General features: G+C 40.1%; 2 protein-coding genes and 1 long non-coding RNA gene across 4 annotated transcripts; 2 read left to right on the forward strand and 1 right to left on the reverse strand.

Annotated features, from left to right (window-relative positions):
- The first annotated feature begins 104 nt into the window (after window positions 1-104).
- LOC116922048 lies at window positions 105-4,105 on the forward strand. Of its 2 annotated transcripts, XM_045172006.1 has the most exons (10): window positions 105-638; window positions 736-1,101; window positions 1,165-1,231; window positions 1,301-1,405; window positions 1,468-1,683; window positions 1,745-1,995; window positions 2,060-2,210; window positions 2,273-2,525; window positions 2,592-3,620; window positions 3,740-4,105. In XM_045172006.1, the coding sequence occupies exons 6-9, from the start codon at window positions 1,952-1,954 to the stop codon at window positions 3,611-3,613; spliced, it is 1,470 nt and encodes a 489-aa protein (XP_045027941.1). In that variant the 5' UTR covers window positions 105-638; window positions 736-1,101; window positions 1,165-1,231; window positions 1,301-1,405; window positions 1,468-1,683; window positions 1,745-1,951; the 3' UTR covers window positions 3,614-3,620; window positions 3,740-4,105. The 2 variants fall into 2 exon arrangements, with proteins under 2 accessions (XP_045027941.1, XP_032784340.2); XM_032928449.2 differs by lacking the exon at window positions 2,060-2,210 and having other exon boundaries at window positions 1,745-1,806.
- A 128-nt stretch (window positions 4,106-4,233) lies between these two features.
- LOC116922033 lies at window positions 4,234-10,152 on the reverse strand. Its single transcript, XM_032928419.2, has 13 exons — window positions 9,479-10,152; window positions 9,354-9,417; window positions 9,185-9,288; window positions 8,901-9,120; window positions 8,593-8,842; window positions 8,384-8,534; window positions 8,071-8,323; window positions 6,956-7,993; window positions 6,741-6,875; window positions 6,379-6,678; window positions 6,254-6,316; window positions 4,857-6,175; window positions 4,234-4,801 (listed from the first exon to the last, which is right to left on the reverse strand). The coding sequence occupies exons 1-12, from the start codon at window positions 9,524-9,526 to the stop codon at window positions 6,009-6,011; spliced, it is 2,793 nt and encodes a 930-aa protein (XP_032784310.2). The 5' UTR covers window positions 9,527-10,152; the 3' UTR covers window positions 4,234-4,801; window positions 4,857-6,008.
- Window positions 10,153-10,428: 276 nt separating this feature from the next.
- On the forward strand, window positions 10,429-11,494 carry LOC123471105. The gene is made up of 2 exons (XR_006645056.1): window positions 10,429-10,704; window positions 10,965-11,494. It is a non-coding gene; the product is annotated as an uncharacterized LOC123471105 (long non-coding RNA).
- Window positions 11,495-20,696: the final 9,202 nt, after the last annotated feature.

The following is a 20,696-nucleotide window of genomic DNA, read 5'->3' on the forward strand; positions in this document are numbered from 1 at the left end:
ACGTACGTAATACCCAAGCACAGAAGACGGCAAGCAGATGGTAGCAACATGAAACTTGTTGGGAAATTCTTTGCCAAAGGCATAGAGATACTGCGCAAAACGAAAAATATTCTTACCAAGCAATTAATATTTGAAAAATAATCAAATGTGCATAGACCACCCTCGCCGATCGCTAGAGTCTGGATCAAGCCTAATAACAAGGATAGTTCCTTGTTTCCAATCCTACGAGTATAGTATGACAAAAGTTGCTCGCCTGTAGAAGGCGTATCTACAGCGAAAAGCATGTCATGCTCCATTTCACGAATTCGATACGCATTAACTTAACTAATCGAACGATCCCGTTAGGATGAGCGGGTGTCATTTCGTCCTAATACACGCCAATTAACTAAGCCAAAGATACGTAGGGTACAAACGTCGGATGGACGTGGCTACCTTCAACTGTAATCAAGGTTTTTCAAGGCCATAGTTTCGTCAACGAATGGCGATTACCGTGCAAAAGTTGTGCAACAGTCTCTTTAGGAATGCACAACAAACAAAAAATAAAAAGAGAAGAAAGGCAGAAGGTCACTATAACAGGAAAACCGGAAAGCCAAACGCTATTGCGTCGGAAGGTCAAGCAAGAATGGCAATTGTAACTTGTAAGTCCATGCACAAACGTGGGAATTTGATGTTTATCAATTTCTGAAATATCACACAGAATTTGTAATTCTCTTCTTTACCTTCTTGGGAATAAAGTAGGTATCATTTTTAACTCGAGAAAGTGATTGAGCTTCGAGCACTGGATTTATTTTTCTATCTCGCTTTTACAACGTGACCAATTCCGGACTGGCGATCCTAAGCTCCACATCACACGTAGGACGATGGAGGAATGACCTGTTTCGACCCCGACTCCAAAATACATTTTGATTTTCTTAAACACGTTTCAGTTTCAGTCTTTGTTTTGAAATCGAATATAAATTTATGTAGTGTTGATTAACGTCAAATTTACAAAAAGGCCATGTCCATATAGATTCGAAAGTTTTGTACGTTGTGTAACAGTTGCATAGTTTCAAAATGGAAGGAAATCTTACTCATGAAGAAGAAGCCTCACGCCAAAGGGTGGTATGTACTTTATACATGAAATTTTACGTCGATCATTTCACACGTTTCAATGATATTTCACAGCATGAGCTGCTTCAAAAATTTTTGGCTGGAGAGTTCAAGCTGATTGTTGATCTCAATCCTGAAACTGGTAATAGAATTGTTGTGTTAAAGAGCTGCTTAAATTCAGTTATGTGAAAATCTTTTTTACATGTTAAAGAATCTCATGCCACATCACAAATGACAACACACCTGTTTACTGCTCTGAAAAAATTGCCTTCAACATTGCAACTGTGAACTCAGCCACCAAATTTTGCTATTTCTGGTAGCTAGTGATGTAGTGTAGAGTAGGTTTTTTTCAAGTCAGACATCTTTCTTGTTGAACAGGTCAAAAATGCACAATGCAGCAAGCAATTTTCATGGAAAATGTTTCTTAAATTTCTAAAAAAAGATCCTAATTTGTTATTCTTTTGCCAGAGGCTACAAAAGTATTTGGCAAGTTTAAGATGATGCATCAAGATGAAATTCATCTGGTCAACACAATCCATCTTCTAACGAAAGGAATCTATCGAAAAGCTTAGCTGGAAGCAATAAAATTTGATGGTATTCAAACTTTATTAATTTCTCATTCAAGGCTAAACTTTTTTTTTTTTTTTTATCACAGGCAAAGTGTTGTCAAATGAGGCCTGTGCTATGTCTGCCAAAACTGCCTCTTCAGCTTTACTTGTAAGTTATGCAATGATTTTGGAATGCCACTTAATCCAGCCTGAAGATGAATTGCTTCCTGATGTGAAGGAGTTCTTTCATCAAATTGTTTCAAAGAACGCCTAGCTTTCTACCTTTGCTTGTTGAACCCTAAATTTTTGTTTTAATGCAATTAAACTTACAAGAAGAAGCTGAGACATTCCTTCAGAAGTATATTAAAAGTTACATTTAAGTCTACTTATGTGGATATGTGTTGGTAATAGTGTGTGAATAGATATGTGGATATGGAGTCAAAAGGAAACATAGAAATAACTTCTGCACTGCATGCTTTAAACATAATGAAGATACACTTGCCAAAAGCTAGCTTAAAGCTTACCATATCTCTTCTGGAAATGATCGCCGATAGATTTTCAGGGGATCCCAAGGTCTTTCACAATACTTTTACTCTCAAAGAAAATAAATTACTTATCTTTTTCTTTTTGCTTAGGTTCTGGAGCTTTGCCACCATCATATGCACATTCATAGTTCCCTGATGGAGTGTCAGTTCGACAAAGAATGTAGTTCTGATTTAGGATCGTATGGAGGCGCCGCTTCTCATTCACATGAACATGATCATCTCAACAAGTGTCTGCGTTTGATTGTTTACTTCCTAGATGTGCACATCTTTAATGCACCGTCTCCTGACACAAGAGAAGCATGGAAAATTATGACCGACACCATACGAAGAATTTGTTTGCAAGGTTGTTGCCTCCCTTTGTTTGCAGCACCTTTCGTTTTAGCTGAATTTGCTTTATCTTCCTTTAAAGGAGCTGAAAAATGTCTTCAGTGCATTGTCGAGCTCTGGCATAATGATAGAAAAAGATGGTGGCCTTGCTTTCGCCTTCCACGCTCCGGATTACCCCCTACTCTCGCACCTGATGACGCAGAATTCTTTTCGAACAAAGGTTTTGTCTGCTACATTCTGGAATCCAACAATCATCCATTTGTCGCCGGATTGATGGATCATGGAGAGCTTCGTTTGTTGAAGTCCCTGATCAAAGAGACGAGCCATACCAAGCTCAAATTGGACGAAAACATTGAACGTCTTCTTAGAGCTAACAAACCGCTAGACCCCGTGCCTTTAATTTCGCCGACTGAAGTACTGCAGTCGAATTTAACTGGCAACAAAGCTAATGGATTCTCTTCCAAGTTTCAATCGATCGACTCTAAACAAAAAGCCAAGGATTTTGCCCAATACCTTAAAACTACAAAACCCATTAAACCGAAAGAAGAGTACAAATCAGCGGGCAAGATTCACGCGAGCACTATCGAGCTGTTAAAACTTCCGATAGACGAGTTGCTGGCCAAACGATACGAGAAGCGCAGAAAATTACGTCTCCAATCCAGAAAACGTCAGACAAACAGTTCTCCAAATAATGCACCAAAAGCGGGTTGTTCTCAATCTACTGTGGATTCTTCTTCCTTCCAGTTGGATTTATCGAAATGTAATATTGACGGTGCAAAAGTGGGCGGTGGCAGCTCCAAGCAAAATGATCGGGACGGACACGAGACTCTAGCTTCCAGCGTCTGCAAAAACATCGTGGATAAGGCAGTCAATGTTAACCAAATCGTTAAAAACCTCAAAGTTTACCTTAGTAAGCCCAGTATTTCGGAACCATCAACAAGTGAAAATCCTGTGGCATGCAACACTAACATCAAATCGGAAGACCAAACACGCGTCACCAACAACACGCTTATGAAAACAAGAACACTGTCCAATAAATGCAGCAAGGCAAAAACTTCATCAACCAAGATAGGGAAGGAAGAGCTTGCCACTTGTAGATGGTGATAACGAGGTAAATGAAGTTGGCAAGGAATTTGCTACATAAACCTACATAAATTATTATTTTTTTTTCCAATACTATTTGACGTGGTGTTCCTAATCATATCATACTTCAATATACTGTTCTTTAAGGTTAAGATAAAAAATCCTGGAGCCATTAACAAGATATTATCGGCAAAAAACAATCCGTCTTCTCATAAATCGCTGGTGACTGGAGTGGAGTACCTGAATGTGGTAGAAGAATCGGCTGAAGAGGTGATTCAAATTTCCTCGACATCTTCGTCTACACAACGCCCCGCAAAAAAGCCAGGAAAACAATGTTCAACAAGGCAGCAGCGTAAATCCACCCGTCAACGTCCGCTTAAATAAGAGAAAACCGGTTAACAACAAGTTAAACAACGAAAATTTGAACACTAAAATAACTTCTATTTGATAATATTAAAAAAATCTACTTACGTTAAAGTGTGGCCTAAGAAATTCTAATAAACAAAATGTACTTTCCGGATAGAATTGGTCCTCTAAAAATCCAAGCTTTTTGGCATATTTAGCGACTAAAAACTAGACACGGCGAATTTTGCGACGAGACGATGCTCCATCAGCCGATAAAATCGAGATTGAATGATCCATTCTTCATATCGCCAATGCTATGGCACACCGTTCTTCTGTATTGTACTTGAACACCACAAGGCATACATGGAGATAGCAGAAATGGGGAGGATTAACATCCGTGCTATTACTTTTCTTTTGAAGTCAGCCACAGAATTCCACTCGGATTACCACAGATTTGAGCAAATATTCCGTTTTTCAGCAGATATTGTTTTCGGGAAATTATCATTTTGTTTTATAGAGTTTTTTAGCTTCTTGTTTTTTTCTTAAGTTACTTCTAAATAAAAATATTTAACGAACGTAGTTTAGCATCTATGAAAGAGCTTTCCGTTGTTTAGATGGCCGTTTAGCTACAGATTTAGGTTCTTGAACTGATGCTTTCTGTCGCTTTACAGGTTTCCCTTCGGGCGGTGAGGTAGGTGGCATGGAATTCCGGGAAGCACCATGGCTCTCATGCAGGAGTTCTTCTACGAAACTCAGTGGATCGAATTCTTCCGAAAATGACTCCTGAGCAACCGAAGTCATTTTCTTTGCACTCTTCTTTTTCGCTGTTGCTGAGGTCTTCATGGTAGCTTCCGGATTAGGTACCTAAGAATTCATCATGAATCAAAATAGCCAAGAACACACATTGTAATCGACTTACATCAATGTCGCCGTTTTCCGACGATTTTGTTTTGCTTCTGTTTTCCTTCGATTTGTTTACCTTGATGTTCTTCTTTGGCGATGATTTCTTGTCCATCGCGGATGACTCGCCAAGAGGCTTTGACCCAGCTTTGGATTTTGAACGTTTCGTAGAGGTTACATCTTTCGTTTTACCCTCCGTGCTGTCATCGCCAAGATATTTCAACATAATTTCTTCGACGGAAAGTGCGACATCTATTGGCTCTTCGGAAATTTTTGCTTTTTTTGACGGGCGTGAATCCGTAGACAATTTGCGTCGAGTTACTTTCGCCTTTGGCTTTTCTGTACCAGGCGTCGCCATAGAAGTAAAACTTCTAGATTCAGCAAGGATTTTTTCGACAAGTGCATCAGCAGATACAGAATCTGAGGAATTCAATTCATTTGAAGTGGGTAGCTCTTTTTTTCCGTTAGAAATGGTTTTTGTCGATTTCTTTGTTTTTGACTTTTTTGCCGGTAGATTGTGTTTTCTTTGCAGGAAAATTTTCAGAGGAACACTTTGCCGTTGTATTTTCTTCGAGAGAAACAGTATCAGCAACCTTGCTTTTGACTGGTGCTTTCTTACGCGGTAGGGTTTTTGAAGCTGAAACGCGTGATTCGTTGTCAGATTCCGATATAAAATTGGGATCTCTTACTCGAGTGTGACATTTCCTCGCTGTCGATTCGATACGAGATTTTTTCGGCTTTGGCTTAGAAGGCTCCTTTGCAGAAGGTAAGAGCACTTCCGTAGTTTCAACATCAGCAACATGGTTTGTCTCACTCACAGATATTTTCTGGAGAGCAGAAACTGAATCCACTTTTTTGGCATTACCAATTTGTCGTTTCTTTTTGCGAACAGTATTAACAGTTTCTGGCATTGCTTCAACTTCTGGATTTGTAATGTCAGAATGGGTACGTGACGCTTTGCTATGTGTGACGGGTCCTGGCGTAGGCAAACGCTTCGAACTAGAAGTTGAAGGCAAAACATTTTGTAATGTTCGCGATTCTTCTTGCGCACTTTCCTCCAAAACCTTCCACCCGCCTAAAATGGAAGATTTGCGGTTACTACTTTGCGTAGTATCCCTTTTACCATTTCTCGACGAAGAGCTATCCGACACAGACTTTTCTCTGGTTTTAGTCAGAATTTTTTTTTGGGCTGTAGTCTTTCCAATTGCGAAGAATTGGAATCGTTAGTGCTCTTTGCCTTGTGTACTAGTTTAGGCGTAGAACCAGCTATTGGCAGTGGAGCTGAAAAATGCGGACTGGGTGGTTTTCGTTTATGAACAGCTGAGTCGATTTTTTCTTCTTCAAAGTACCAAAATGCGAAATAAATTAAAACTATTAGAAAAAATCGATTGAGAATCTAAATAAATAAGGGATTACCTTCGCCTTCACTGCACGAAGCGAACATGTCAGGACTTGAAGCCTCGAAATCCCGAGAAAAGCCTGCCAAACAAATGCGGCATTACATTACACATCAACAAAAAAAAAAAACTAAAAGTAATTACTTCTGTTTAGATTAGAACCGAAAGACAGCTCTGGACGGTCGGTGTTTTCTTCCAATACACACGCGTAGCTGTTTAGCTGAATACCAGTTGTTGCGCTGTAATTCTGGCTAGTTCTTTTGACTAATGCTTCTTGAGGGATTTCAATTTCTTCTTCGACCACATACTCCTCTTCTTCTTGTTCCATACTGCTGGGCTTCATGGCAGTATTGGCGCAATACACGTCAACATCGAGCTTTTTTATAACTCGATTGATATTCTCGGCAATGTCATCTGTTGAGCTATTGCTGCGAACGCTGAAACCTGTGACAGAATCATATTAAACACCAAAATATATGTCTTACACAATTAAATTCAATACTTACTGTCGAGTTCCATGAGAGGATAACGATCTTCGTTCCGAATAACTTCCTTCGGTTGGGTTGGCGCACCTGAAAACTGCAACAAAGGGGTAGACACACTCGAAAACGAGGAAGCTGGAGAACTCGGCGCATCGGAATCTAAAAACAAGAAAAAAATACATATATTTTGGATGCCATTGTCAAATTTATTTTTAAGTGATACTTATTTAATAACTTACAGCCTTCTGATGCAAGATAAAGGGAAGAGTCAAAGTATGTTTCCGATCGGCCATCTGTTTCACTCTCATCTGCTTGGTTTTCAATGCTACTGAAATCCGAATCGTCGGAACAGGACGACGGAGCGTAATCGTCATCTGAAGGGAAATCTTCATAGACACGATCTGAAATTTCGTCTTCGGATAACGGGTTCCACCGACCGGAATCAAAAAATACTCTCCAACGTTGTTTCGCGGCTTCAATTTTTGCCAAAAGATTCGGATTTAACTCAGGAAAATTGAAAGTATCGTCGTCTTCAGTTTCGATGGGCGAAGACCTGTTGCTGGCCGCATCCGAGTCATCCGTTTCATTTTCCGACAAATCCAAAAAAGAATCTCGGGAATCCAAAGAATCCAAAGAACAGACCGAACCACCAGCTGACAGTGCGGCACTTCTTGACGAGCGAGTCATCCGGAGAAATCTCGATTGAACAGTCATCCTCCTTCTCTTCTCATATCGTTTAGCCAACAGATCATCAATTGGAAGCTCCAAAATACCGGCAGTATCTTTCATAACTCTGGCTAACGTTTTGTACTCCCCCCTTTCTTTGAGAGGTACTGAGGTCAAGATGAAATTTGTAAACTCCTTCGCTTTTTGCTCAGTGTCAATAGCTTCAAATGTAGGAAGGGATGGAACCATTTGAGTTTGGATGCTAGGAACACGAGGCACGTCGGGTGACGATATTAATGGTACGGGTGCGATCGGTCCATTAGCTCTGAGAATTGGTTCAATTCTGGAATCAAACATGACTTTGTGATGGCTTAGCTGTTTAATGAGGGATTTCAGTAATTTGCACTCTGGATGTTCCCTTAGGGTGGCGACAAACGGATGATGATGGGATTCCAAAACGTAGCAGACAAATCCTTTGTTGGAGAGAAATTCTGCGTCACCATGTGGTAAATTCAAAGGAAGCCCGGAACGTGGAAGACGGAAGCATGGCCACCACCTTTTCCTATCATTATGCCAAAGATCTACCACAGAACGCAGGCAATCGTCCGTCCCTGAAAAGATTAGTTAGCGCGTAAACAATCTTTAACAAGCGCGCACGCGAGAAAAATTATACGCAAACGCAACGAACCTTGCATACAAATCCGTCTCACGATGTCAGCCATAATGCTCCATCCTTCTCGGATGACGGTCGAAGGTACGTTAAAGATGTGCACGTCCAAAAAGTAAACAATAAGCTCAAGACACTTGCTGAGACCTTCACGTTTGTGGGCCAAGGAAATGGCACCATAATCCGATCCGAAATCAAAATCAGATTCAGTGTCAGACTGACCATTAACGCCCGAATTATGAACGTGCAAATAATGTTGGCAGAGCTCCAAAACCTAATAAAAAGAGAAAATAAGATCGATACACTTTCTTTGTGAAATAATTAAACTGAAGACCTTCGCATCTCCCGAGTTTCTTTCAGCAACCAGTTCAAGAATAGAGATGATTATCCCTAGACTAGCTTTTGGCATGTGCAATTTCATTATATTTAAAGCATGAAGTGCAGGTGTGATTGCTACGGTTCCCTGGGACTCTTTCTCCACATATCTAAATTTAAAAAAAGATGAAGTATAAAAATTTATTGTGAAGACTATACAAATCATACTTCCGAAGAAACATTTCAGCTTCTTCTTGTAGTTTCAACCGCATCAGAACGCAGACATAAGTTTCCACAAACAGAGGCACACAGGTGTCATTAGAAAGAAGCTGATCAAAGGACTCCCTCATTACAGCAAGTGCTTCTTCGTCATCAGGCTCAACAAATTGATAATCTAACATGGTCTTGTAGCCCATAAGTAAATCTGAAGAGGCAGCCTTAGTAACTTCAAAACCTGTGGGGTTTGATATTTGTTTACCTGCCTCAAAAACAAAAGATTAGCTACCAAATGACAAAAAGATCAATTGACTTAGTACCAGTAAACTTGGATGCTTCTTCTTGTGCTTTTTCAAACATTTCTTTCTTTAAAAGAAAGACTGTATTGACCAGATATACTTCATCACGATACTGGGATTGAAAAGGAAACATCACTTTCATTGCTTCTGATAGCAAGGATAGGTTTCCTATTCGATCCTTTTCTAAAAAATTTAAAATCATTTTCCAATCAAATTCTTTGCTACATAGTTGGTGTTTTTCCTGTGAGTGATGGAGAAATGCAAAATAATAACTTTGAACATTCGGTTAATACCATATAGCCTACCAAAAATTTCCAGATTGCAAAGAAGACATTATAATTGCAATGTTGCTCACATTTCTTGAGAGCAGAAAAAAGTTGTGGTGCTATGTTTCTTCTTTTATTTCCACCTGAAAAACATATTTTTGAAAATTGAGGATCGTAAAATTTCTTAAACATGGGAAGGTTTTTTTACCTCCTTCATAAAAGAAATATGAAAGTCTGAAAGCGACTTTGTCAAACTTTTGTAGAACCTTATTCTGTAATATTGGTTACACTTTAAACAGTAATAAAAGTTTGTTTTTTTTATTCACTACTTACCACCCTTTGACGTGCGACAATTTGCTCTTCAGTAAGCTCATCTTCCATGATTAACAACAAGACGAAGTATGGGGAGACGTTCCAATTTAAAAGCTTGAAGAACAAAATATAATTAAATGAACTTTGGAGTAGGAAGTTACGAAAAGACAGCCCGAATTTTAAACGCAAATGAACGAAGTGGTTTTGACTTTTGAGACTTTTCGTACGATGATTTTCCAAGTTCGACGTTGCCAATTCCAATGCCTTACACACGTGCACACGGCAAGAAGACTAGTCTAAATTAGACTGTCTAATAGTCAAATACTCAAGTAGGCAAGTACCAAGATCCAAGAACCAAGAAGGCACCACGTGTGCTTGGTTGCTAGTAAATGTTTTTTTTTCGTCAGATCTTCACAACTTCCAGTGACACAGTCCTCGATGGTCTCAATTTTTCAGAAAAAATTTAAAAGTTCGCAATAGATGTGGAATTGGATATCACAATTCATGAAATTTGAACAAAAATAAAGGAGGGTTGACTTGACTCTGAATTTGACAGTCTACGGCTCTACGCACAGTTGCCTTGAGAAAACCAACTTTAGAAACGACAAACGTGCAAAGGATATTGACGAAAACACTCGAAAGTTTCATACCACATTACTGTGGGAATGTATCGAGATTTCAACTAACTCAACTTCATTCTGAAGAAACTATAAACTATCGATAATCAGCAGCATCGAAATCAATAGTAGGCGTGTCGATAGTTGAATGCCTTCGATATCTTGAACGACAAGAATTAAAAACTTGCGAATAAACTGTAAACACGGGCCTGGTGGTATATACGACGATTTATTTGATTTGATTTGCTGACTTTTCCCGTCATTTAAGTAGCGTATGAGAGCAAGATGCACTATGCATGCATTCATAGTGCATACATGCATAATATTTTTGTTCGCCGTTTTGTTGATAGATGGCCGCGATGGAATCCATTCGTACGTTGATCGCGATTCCGAATTCCGCAACGTGATATCGTCCATCCAGAATGTTGACAACGACTAGCCCAAGCATCGTGTAGATAAGGGATTTGTGAAACAACAATCACTGAAACTCGTTTTCAAACTCGGGTACATGCAGCTCACGCTTAGAACCGTAACTCCTTCCGCCTTCAGCACAAGATGGGCCTAACAGGCCCCATTTGACCACTGCACGTCATGGCGTAACGCAAAATCAGAACAAATGAGAAAAACAAGGTATCCTACTAGCTCCTCTTGATTAAATAGACCTACCACCACGATTCATATGCCAGTCAAGTTTTCCAGCAAATAAAAAGAGGTTCATAGCAAATAACGTTTTGACCAGGCCTAAAGGCTTTCAAATGTTACTTGGAGACCGGTGAGCGAATCGGTTGTAGCGGTAAAAGCGGCCGAATATGGCCGTAATAAACATCAAGCTTAAATCGATGCGAGCGATACAATCCAGACAACTCCTTCCTTTTCTTTTTTTAATTTAGAAAAAGGATACTCAAATTGGTTGGGATCTAAGCCAAAGTTGTCAACAAGCATATGCCATAGGTCCCTTTCGTCTTCTTCTCCCTCTCGTTGATGCTCGTAACATTTTGCTGCCAGTTCGTCGTGCTGCAGTCTTGGACGCTATTCACTACCCCCCTCTTCGACTGATGTTTCATAAAAACTCGAATATAGCCAAACAAGATACAAGAGCGTCTCTTTCTAGGATGTTGGAAACTCTTGTCATACAACCCAGCCGGCTAGAAAGCGGCCTTCTCGCACTTCCTTTCTCCCTAATAATTGATGTATTCCTGGTCTATTAATCATGCCAACCTGCTCGCTTTCCCTTCGTCCTTCCTCGTCTTTTGAAGAGGGCTTCTATGGAAAACAAACCGGTCGCTTAGCTCGCCGTTTGCTCCCCCCAAAACGACCCTTTTAAAAATATCTCACACACCCTGCCCTTCGTCTACTCTCAGGGCATTTTTGAAAAAGAAAAAATGTTTGATAGAATACGTCAAATAGATTGACAATTAAAAAGACTAGCTACAATGACCAGTAACGCATGAAATTCCTTGACGTCAGATGAAATGATCGTATTAGATAGGCCACAGATAAACGAAATAGGTCAACAAGTGCTCCAGAACTCAATCGACCGAATCAAATCCCACCTTTACCCAATAATACGGAATAGTTATATAAAGACACATTATGAAAGGCAAAGAAAAGAAAAAAAAAAAAAAACTGATTGAGTGTGGCCGCCCCGACCATGTTTTTGTTCTTCTTATCATGTTGCGTTTTCAGATCGAAGAGACGATGGTGAGGGGGAGGCTTAAGAGACCGACAGATATAGAAGAAATACGTTGTGTTACGCGGAAGAAGCTTATAGATCCGCTAGGGAGAGGCCTTTCTTGTATGTGGTTCGTGTGCCGAACCATCGACGTCCAAAGAGGGGGAGGTCTCGATGTGGCCGACACTTTCTGACGGCTGCAATCCTACGGGTTGGCATTTCACACTACAACGCTTTTCGATTTGGCCGCCCGTCACTGCGACCTGTTCTCATTTGTTCAGATCCAACCGTCTCCATCTGTACACACACACACACACCCTCCTTCTTTTTTTTATTTTTTGTCTGCATTTTATTCCTCAAGATGTTTCATGGCCATCTCTGAGCTTATATTATAACGTAACATATCCCCGAGAGTTTGGCCGCTGGTTGTTTGGGGGTAAACTCCAATTCTTGTGTGTGTGTGTGTGTGGGGGGTCTGTCAGAAACTATATCCCACTTTCCCTTTTGGAAGGGCCGAGTGAGCCTTTTCTCCGGTCTTTGAAAATCCTTCGTGAAACCACTTCCATGGGCCGTGGATTGCCTCGTTGGTTGTCGACAAATCGAATTCTAAAAAAATATAAAAAAACGGCCCGACAACGGAACGTCCAAGTGACCGTGTAAACGGATTAGGGTCGATTACAACAAAAGGCAAAAGAAGAGAAATAAAAGAGCGTTTCACCGCGGCAGCAGCACCGTAGAAACCACAAGGAGAATTAACATCAATAGCTATTTTCCATAGTAATACGTCTAGATTTAAAACGATATAGTAGTCTAAAGTAACGAAGTCTATATCAATGGCTTTGAGGGTTGGAGGCGGAACGATTGTTAGTAAATCAATCAGAACTGATGATTGTGATGGAGGAGAGAGAGAGAGAGGCAGTGTTGCCTTTCTTCGATCCATTTCGATATTATTGCGCGGTGGTATAAATCACTTGCGAAAAACGATGACATGTCGAGATTGCGTGTCAAAAGAAGTGCACGAGGCCGACTATGGTCGTGGATGTATCGCAATTCTATCGCCATTCTTCAACAACCCACGAAGGGGCAAACAAAAACATCGAGGTATATTCATCAAAAATAAATAAATAACGATTTGTTTCCTATTTTCTTTTCATTCGTTTTACTTTCTAAATTTAAGTGTGGCATTAGAAATTCTTCTCGATTTAGGGATTTTTGTAGGAATGATTAGCTTCCTGTCTTTCCAGTATTTAAATGTACTGTTTTATTATAGAAGGAATGCACACGGCAACACCTATATTTACTCCCACCGTCATAAAAATTGAAAAAAGAAAAGAAATAAACGTAAGAAAATAGGGCCGTGGTGAGGTAGCACTATATAATGCATATATACTGCACAGGAAAAGCCTCCAGCAGCCATCTGCTATATGGCACACATCCAGCGCTAAAGTTATTGATGAACGGGTCGTTTTTCTCGTTCAATACGTAGTGACCCATTCCGTGCGCCTTTCAAAGATCTATATACAAGATGGTGAGTGTTTAAGAGGGAGGGGAAAAAAATTATACCGGTCGATGATCCTTTCAATGTGCAACTTCAGCGGGGAGAACTCCGCACATTGACTGTCAACGAATTTTCATATTACAAATACACTATGGTGTTTTTTTTTTTTTTTGTTTGTTTTACCTTTCGTATAGCATTTGAAAATGTCAAGAGATGTAGTAAATGACAAGCCACTACTAGATGCTCCAGCTGCGTGCTTTTTTCTTTTTAAAAGAGAGAGAGTCCGGTTATTGGATGGGCGATCGATAATGCACCGCAGCGGCGAAAACATCCGCTATACCATCGGCGACTGACTCTTACAAATTTTTTGGCAGCCAATCTAAAGCCTTTCGAATTGTCCGCTCGGCGACGGAAATGTTCCGGAATTTGAATAGAATCAGCTTGTTGCACTGTTGCTATACTGCGCGGCTGACAGCAACTTTGTTATATCGAGACTCGTGCCCTCCTTATGAGAGAAAAGCTGTAGACTCACGCGGCCTAATATGATTCTGCTCGCTATTGTACCTCAGTGCGGGGTCATGTGCCAAATCGGCATTCCATGGTAACAGTTTTTTTTTAAATTTCTATTTTCCATTTTTTGACAAGACCTATTCGCTCGACTGGGCGTAGATGTATATATACCTACAAGGGAAAAAAAAAACGGGGGCAAACTTGTCTATGGTGACAGGGGGAAGGGTGATTGATGAATACTAACAAAAGATGAACTTTTTTCATCCCCCTACGTTATCGCATCAATAAGAACAGACCGACCTTTAGATCTAGAGGCAATATGAGCGTTCGTAGGAGCTTGTGAAGCTGAGCTATATACATGGCGCTTTTCACCATAAATCTGCATACTGGGGGGGGGATCGTTGTGACAAATGTCCTCTCGCATGTTAAGATGATTGTAAAACGAAATTTTTATAAACAAAAGAAATGTTACCGTCTGTCTGAGAATTCCCATTTACGAGTTTTAAAACAAGGGAAACAAATCCTCCATATCTCGTTGACAGGGACTTGACTCAATAACCTCATCTTTTGTAAGGAGATTCAGCGCTCTTTCGCAGCTGATCGATGGAGCTGAAAATTTGGTGTACGTCAAATGTCGACATGTCCATGACAAAAAAGGACTTTGCAGACAAATCAAAGGCGAGCCCAGACAAGAAAACAAAAATTAACTCAATCAAGTGGCGTTGAGACGTGATCTATCTGCCAATCGAAACCTCGATTCCTTGAATTTCTATACGCCAAAGGATCAGATACTATCATTGATGTGATATTATATTCAGGAAAAAGTAAAAAAAAGGGAGAAAGAAAGAGACAGAAGGAGAGCATAGTTTGATATATATACGAAAAAGAGGGGAAGCCAACAAAGAGTCTCGTATTTATGTGCGGCAATCCACACAGATCGTTGACCATGTTCCCCATCGATACGATGGTCTGTAGCTAGCTCTTTTTGTGACAAAAGAACATATACCATAATACAAGCCTCATCTATACAAGAGAGAGAGAGAGAGAAACACGCACCCGAAAACAAGTGAAGAGCAGAGACAAACAGCTAAAAAAAGAAGGGAGAGACTGTGACATCAAGCTTCAGCGACCACAACTTTTATAGCCGCGCAGTACAGTCGATAATATTATATCGTGAGTCGTCTTGTGTTTGTGTGCTATTTCTGTATATATCATGTCGCTGGGAAAAGAAATAAGTGGTCATCTTCAAACAAGCGCACCAAAGACGGCAGGTCGTTGAGAAACGCCCGTCTCATCTGGCCCAACCCTTGCGTATATGTAGACGCAGGGTTAGTTGGTATTCACGCTTGCCTTACATACGCCTCTTCGTTCACGAATATTATAGGCGAGGTCTTTCTGGCTTCTTATAAAAAGTGCCTGTTAATGATGCCCCCCCCCCCTTTTTTTTTTATATTTCATGTGTATATATATATAGGGAGTACATCAATTCATCGCCGCATCATTTAATGATGTGCATCTCGCGTGCGAATGGGTCACATTCAACCTCTCGACGATAGAAAAAGATCGATGATGGCGGTCTGCGTATATGACTGTGTAATAATTCGGATGATGTATATGTTAATGAAAAACAAGTGCCAAAATAGAAAGAATGACTGTATATCAACAGGGCTAAAAAAAAAAAAGAAAATCTTATTAGATTGTCGTCCACGTCGCATATTTTCATTTCGAAACTCTGTGTGTGTGTGTATATACGATCTTAACTACTCGACATACACGGCACAACTGCTGTGTTTACGGTACGTATATATAGAACAATAGTAGAGAGACGTTGCAGCATAGATTCGAGCTTTTATCAATCCCAAAGATTTTGATCCCTTTCCTCTGAGAATTGACACACAGAGACCGTTTGCAATCAGAGTCCTCGCTTTTCAAACACGGCACGCGTTTCCTTGGAGGTCTAACACAGAAAATATATATACAGATGATTCTTTTATTTTTCTTTCTTTCTAACTGTCCGTTTTTTTTTATTTTTAAATTTTCTTTTGTATTTTCGGTGTATATATATAGACTTTTATCGTTTCTGATAGTACGTACGTATGTCCTCCCCTCTTTTTATTTATACGATTCATTTGATTTCGTATATATCTGACAGAGAAAAGAAACAGGAGCACAATGTTTGCCTGGAAAATCAAAAATTGTTTGTCGAATCGCTCACTCTCCAGCCTCGAAAATCAAAATGAAAAGAATCCACTATACAGCCGTATAGTGTACACACACACACATACGTACCATTTTTCTTCTGTGGACGAAAGAGAATTCTTTTTAATTTTTTCTAACAGAGAAAACGACGTTATTGATTATGAAGAAGGCATTACGGAAGCTCTTATTCTCCAACAAAAGTTAAAAAAAAAAAAATTCTATAGAGTTCATATCTGACATTGAGATTGGTCTTCGTAGCATAGTACTAACATTTATTGTCATCATTTCTTTAAAAAAAAAATGTTTGTACCGAAATGTGATTTTTTTTTATTTTATTGCTGTCCACAAAAAAAAATAAATAAATAAAATGATTGCATATATACTTCAACGTCACGAATCCAATCACGGTAATGCTAGTACGACTATATGATATACCCGAAGAAAAGAAAATGTACATGTAGGCCAATACACAAGAAAAATATTGCAAAGTGGGTCGTGCATAAGCCCCAGCTCACGTTGATGTACTACTGGAGTTCTATACATGTAATAGACTTTGAACTTGGGTGGGGATGTTGCGCCCGTTTAACGCACGCTCACATCTTCAATCAGACTGATCGATTCTTTATATTCACCAGTGATGGTATAGTGTATATGCACACACAAACATCAGCCCAAAGATTTTGTATATAATTCAGTGCGATTCTATTTTATCCCATTGATATTGGATGTTTGGATAATGGAAGAAACATCACCGACGTATACAGAATAGTTGTTGACCGTTGAACAAAAAATGCAGGTCGTGCACGTCCAAAAGCTGGGACGTTCTTGTGCTGGACGTGGGCTGATGCGATCTTAACATTGCGAAAAGCGGACAGCCTTTCTCTATGCCCAGATTTCGATGGCACTATCTAACGTATGCAGTGCATTCTATTAATGAATTCTATGCATTGAAAACTGCGTCCGACAGCGATGGTGGTAAAACGTTGTTAGACATTCGATCTAACGGGACACGAACGAAACGGGAAACATTATGGGATTAGATTTTAATCTAAACATGAGAAAACTGATTAATTTAAAGCTGAAAACTAATTGGATTCCATATGACGATAAAGTGCTGTTCAAGTGGACAAGAAACCCGAGTGGATCGTGCGGGCTCTTTTTGAACGACAACACGTATTGTTACTGCACGTAACTGTATAAGAGAGAGAGAGAGAAAGAACGAAGGGAAAAGACGGGCTTCTTCCATGTTTGAATATCTTCTCGGATGTCCGATGTTTGAACGATGCCACACCAACGGCTGGGCAAACTGCCATCAACGCAGAACAACAACAAACACAGTCTGCGATGTGCCCGTCGCGCGCTGCAAAGCATTTGCTTGATAACGATTTAAAGCCAGGAAAGATATAGAATGCGACAGATGACGGCCATTAGTCGTGGGAAATAAACAAGGTCAGCCTTTGCTGCCATCATTTCCCTCTTCATGTTTTTTATTTCGTCTTTATCTTTTCTTTTTTCTTTTAAATTTCAAACCAACGCGCCAGTTTCAAACGACGAAACTCGTCAGCTTATCTCGTCCAAACAAAACAAAAAGAATAAACCAAGTTCAGACTTATTTTTTTTTTCTATTTTCACTTAGTACGTAGAAAAATGCACAAGCAAACTAGGAGTCGTGTTTTGTTTTATTTTTTACTAATCTATCGCCTGATTATGCACTAGAAGGCTAAAGGATATATTGCCTCAACTGACAAGCCGTTGGAGCGCATCATTTGTCAAATCCTCTTCGAACAAACGGTGCGTCAATAATCTATATCGGTTTCTCTCCCCCCCCCCTCTTTTTTATCTTTCTAAATGTCTCTTATAAACAAATTGAAATAGCAGGCTGAACTGTCGTGAGTGTGGCTGATCAAAACATCAGCAGCGGGGCAGGTGTAATTAAAAAGAGCCCGCGTCGGGTGTTTTTGTATAACTGCGGTATGTAATATATAGAGAATTCGATCGGTGATTGAGTTGTGTTCACGTAAACGGAACGACGTGGGGGATACATTGGTCGATAAATAAAAATTTTTGTTGACGATCGATCTCTATCGTCTTGCTGTTCGTGGCCTCCGTAAATGTATATCCACTCTGCTGATCCGAAAGGCCATCATCAGATTTTTTTTTTTTCGGTGACGAATGAAATCATCCTTCTCCTTCTTATTATCGCTTCATCTATTTTTCCAAAAGAAAAAAAAAAGTGGGGGGAGAACATGGAAATGTACTCGAAAAAAAAAGCTCCGATACGCACCTATGCATAAGGCTCTTCCCTTATGCTCGTCATTCAACCGATCGACGTGAATTCATGGAGTGGTGCGCGTGGAATCATCCGTCACGACCGCTGAGAAAGTGAGACAAGAGTCATCCAGTCTATACCGCTCTATGCCATTAAGGCATTTACATTCGTGGGCGTGTCAAGTGGACCCCCCCTCTCCTTGAAAATCCCCTTTCTCCAGAATTGTCTAAGTCCACGTTATTTCTTTTTTTTTTCTTTCAAACATTGGCATTGTAAGTTATCTTTAACGGCTTTGCCAATACAATCGAATGGTAACATATTCTCCCGATCTATTTAAAAAAACAAAATAATAAATAAAGAAGTTGATGTTACTCGATGGGGTATATAGACCATCAACTCGTGATATTGAAATGGATGATATAGGATCTCACAAGATAATCACCATTTCTCGTTTTATAGCCATTGATTTCCGTCGAGGTTGGCAAACTAATTGGCCGACAGGAGCTATTTAGCTGCTGCAATGGCGTTATAACTACGGAGAGATCGCCACAGATGTGGTGTAAACGTGTGTTTCGCGTGATTTTCAACGCATCGTTCCTTCTCATTTCCTCGAGGGAGAGATTTATCAAGATTTGTTTTGGGGGGGCTCCTTTCTCATTTTCTTCGTAGAGTGGCGTCGACTTGCTGCCGATCGAATAGCCTGGAATTGGGTGATAATAATTGATTGGTTGCTGCGAGAGCACCGGGGAAGGTGGGGGGGAGGTTAATTCAAATCGCCATAATGTGGAAACGACGCTCTAGAGATATGTTCGTCTTTAAACGTTTTATAGCGAAGCAGATGCAGCAAAAGGGGGGGAAAGATTTCAGCCACACCTTTCCAGTTTGGATCCAGTGACCGAAATGAGCCCATTAGTTGATTGGTGGCCATGATCCCCTCTCAATGCCAAAGCATTCTTGATTTAAAAAAAGAAAAAACATCTTTCCAATACGCGGAATAATATGATGTCTGATTGATGAGAAATGAAACATTAAAAAAATATTTTTTTGCCTCGAATTTTGTCAGAGAAGTTCGTTCTTTTTTCTGAACAGCTTCCCTCGAGGATCGTGTCCCGCTCAGTTTGACGATAGCGAAACGATCCAACAACAAAAAAGGGAAGACTTTTTTCTCTTCATCTTTTCTGGAAGACGAGAGTGAAGCCAGCACGAAGAGATGGTTAATTAGTGCGACCGGAAGGAAACACAGAAGGACGGAACACTATAGGGATTGAACGAAGAAAAAATAAAAAATAAATAAATAAAAGAATAAGTTAAAAAAAAAAAAAAGGGATAAATAGAAAGACGGAGCTAAAGAAAACAAATAGAAGCTGAACCTTATGGAATGGCAAAGACCTCTTTCATCTCTTAATGCAACGTTGCTGATTGCAGGTTTCGTCCCTGGAAATAAAAATAAAATTTTTCCTAATGATGAAGAGAGAGTTGGGGGGGCTATAAAAGAAGGAACTATCATCAATAGGATTGGCATATATAGAGCCAGAAGGGGTGGGCGGGATAAAGCCATAATTACACGGACAGCCACGTCAGACGGTCATATAAAAGACAGTCCAACAAGTTCGGTACAATAAAGGACCGCTGTTCTGTTTGAAAAGTGCGCAGACAGCGAGGGAAAATGCACGAAAAATCCACAAGTAAAATATTGACGTCGACTTAAACAAAAGTGGATATAGTATAAAGATTATTTAAACGGAAGCCCACATTGAACTGTGTTTATTACGAGGGGAGAGAATAAAAGAAGCCGTACACCCAAGGTGGGGAGGATGCTAGTCGATTGGCCGAAGGGAGCAAGAGCGTCGCGACGCCCCCCTGCCCTCTGACTCAAACGTACGGCATAGCCTAACATACGCGGATATAGATACAAAGGGAGAGAGACCCTAACAAGAGAGTCCAATCGCATCCAGTTGACCCCTCCCATTTCATTTCTTTCCTTCGTCGAATGTCACAAGGGTCGATCATGTTCTCGATAATGAACGACAGTATTGCCTTGTCCCACCTACTCCATGCATTTGAACCGGCTCATAATAAATAAACGCAGAACGTAAGGATATATCACTGTGTATACGTTAACGAGGCAGGTGCCTTATCACAACACAACACTTGAAAGAAAAACGCAGCACATTACGTCATTTCAAATTCGTAACAATCGTCAATCAACAAATTGTGTTGTGACATACACGTCGTCCACTGTTTGCGTCTGTTAAGATTACACATGACAGGGCATCTATACAAACGAGAGATTGGAAAGACAATCTCTCGTTAATAACGTGTATATATAGCCAATTAGGCTATATCTTGTTGTCATGTAGATACAATGATGCCAAACTTAGAGTATATGTCATTATTCAAAGGGGATAGAGGTCAGTATCGTGTGTTCACTCTCAAGAGCCTGATTGGTGTGGGACGACTGGAAAATAGACAAC

This window comes from Daphnia magna, linkage group LG4, assembly GCF_020631705.1.
Source record: "Daphnia magna isolate NIES linkage group LG4, ASM2063170v1.1, whole genome shotgun sequence".
In the NCBI taxonomy this organism is placed as follows: domain Eukaryota; kingdom Metazoa; phylum Arthropoda; class Branchiopoda; order Diplostraca; family Daphniidae; genus Daphnia; species Daphnia magna.

What these genes read in the sequence shown, in the direction of transcription:
- LOC116922033 (XM_032928419.2), bottom strand. Translation starts at nt 9,526, where the DNA reads ATGGAAGATGAGCTTACTGAAGAGCAAATTGTCGCACGTCAAAGGGTG. An exon ending in TTGCAATCTGGAAATTTTTG is followed by an intron (nt 9,121 to 9,184) that starts GTAGGCTATATG and finishes CATCACTCACAG; the next exon opens with GAAAAACACCAACTATGTAG. An exon ending in TCCTCTCATGGAACTCGACA is followed by an intron (nt 6,679 to 6,740) that starts GTAAGTATTGAA and finishes ATTCTGTCACAG; the next exon opens with GTTTCAGCGTTCGCAGCAAT.
- LOC116922048 (XM_045172006.1), top strand. Translation starts at nt 1,952, where the DNA reads ATGCAATTAAACTTACAAGAAGAAGCTGAGACATTCCTTCAGAA. An exon ending in GCTGAGACATTCCTTCAGAA is followed by an intron (nt 1,996 to 2,059) that starts GTATATTAAAAG and finishes GTGTGTGAATAG; the next exon opens with ATATGTGGATATGGAGTCAA. An exon ending in GATTTTCAGGGGATCCCAAG is followed by an intron (nt 2,211 to 2,272) that starts GTCTTTCACAAT and finishes CTTTTTGCTTAG; the next exon opens with GTTCTGGAGCTTTGCCACCA.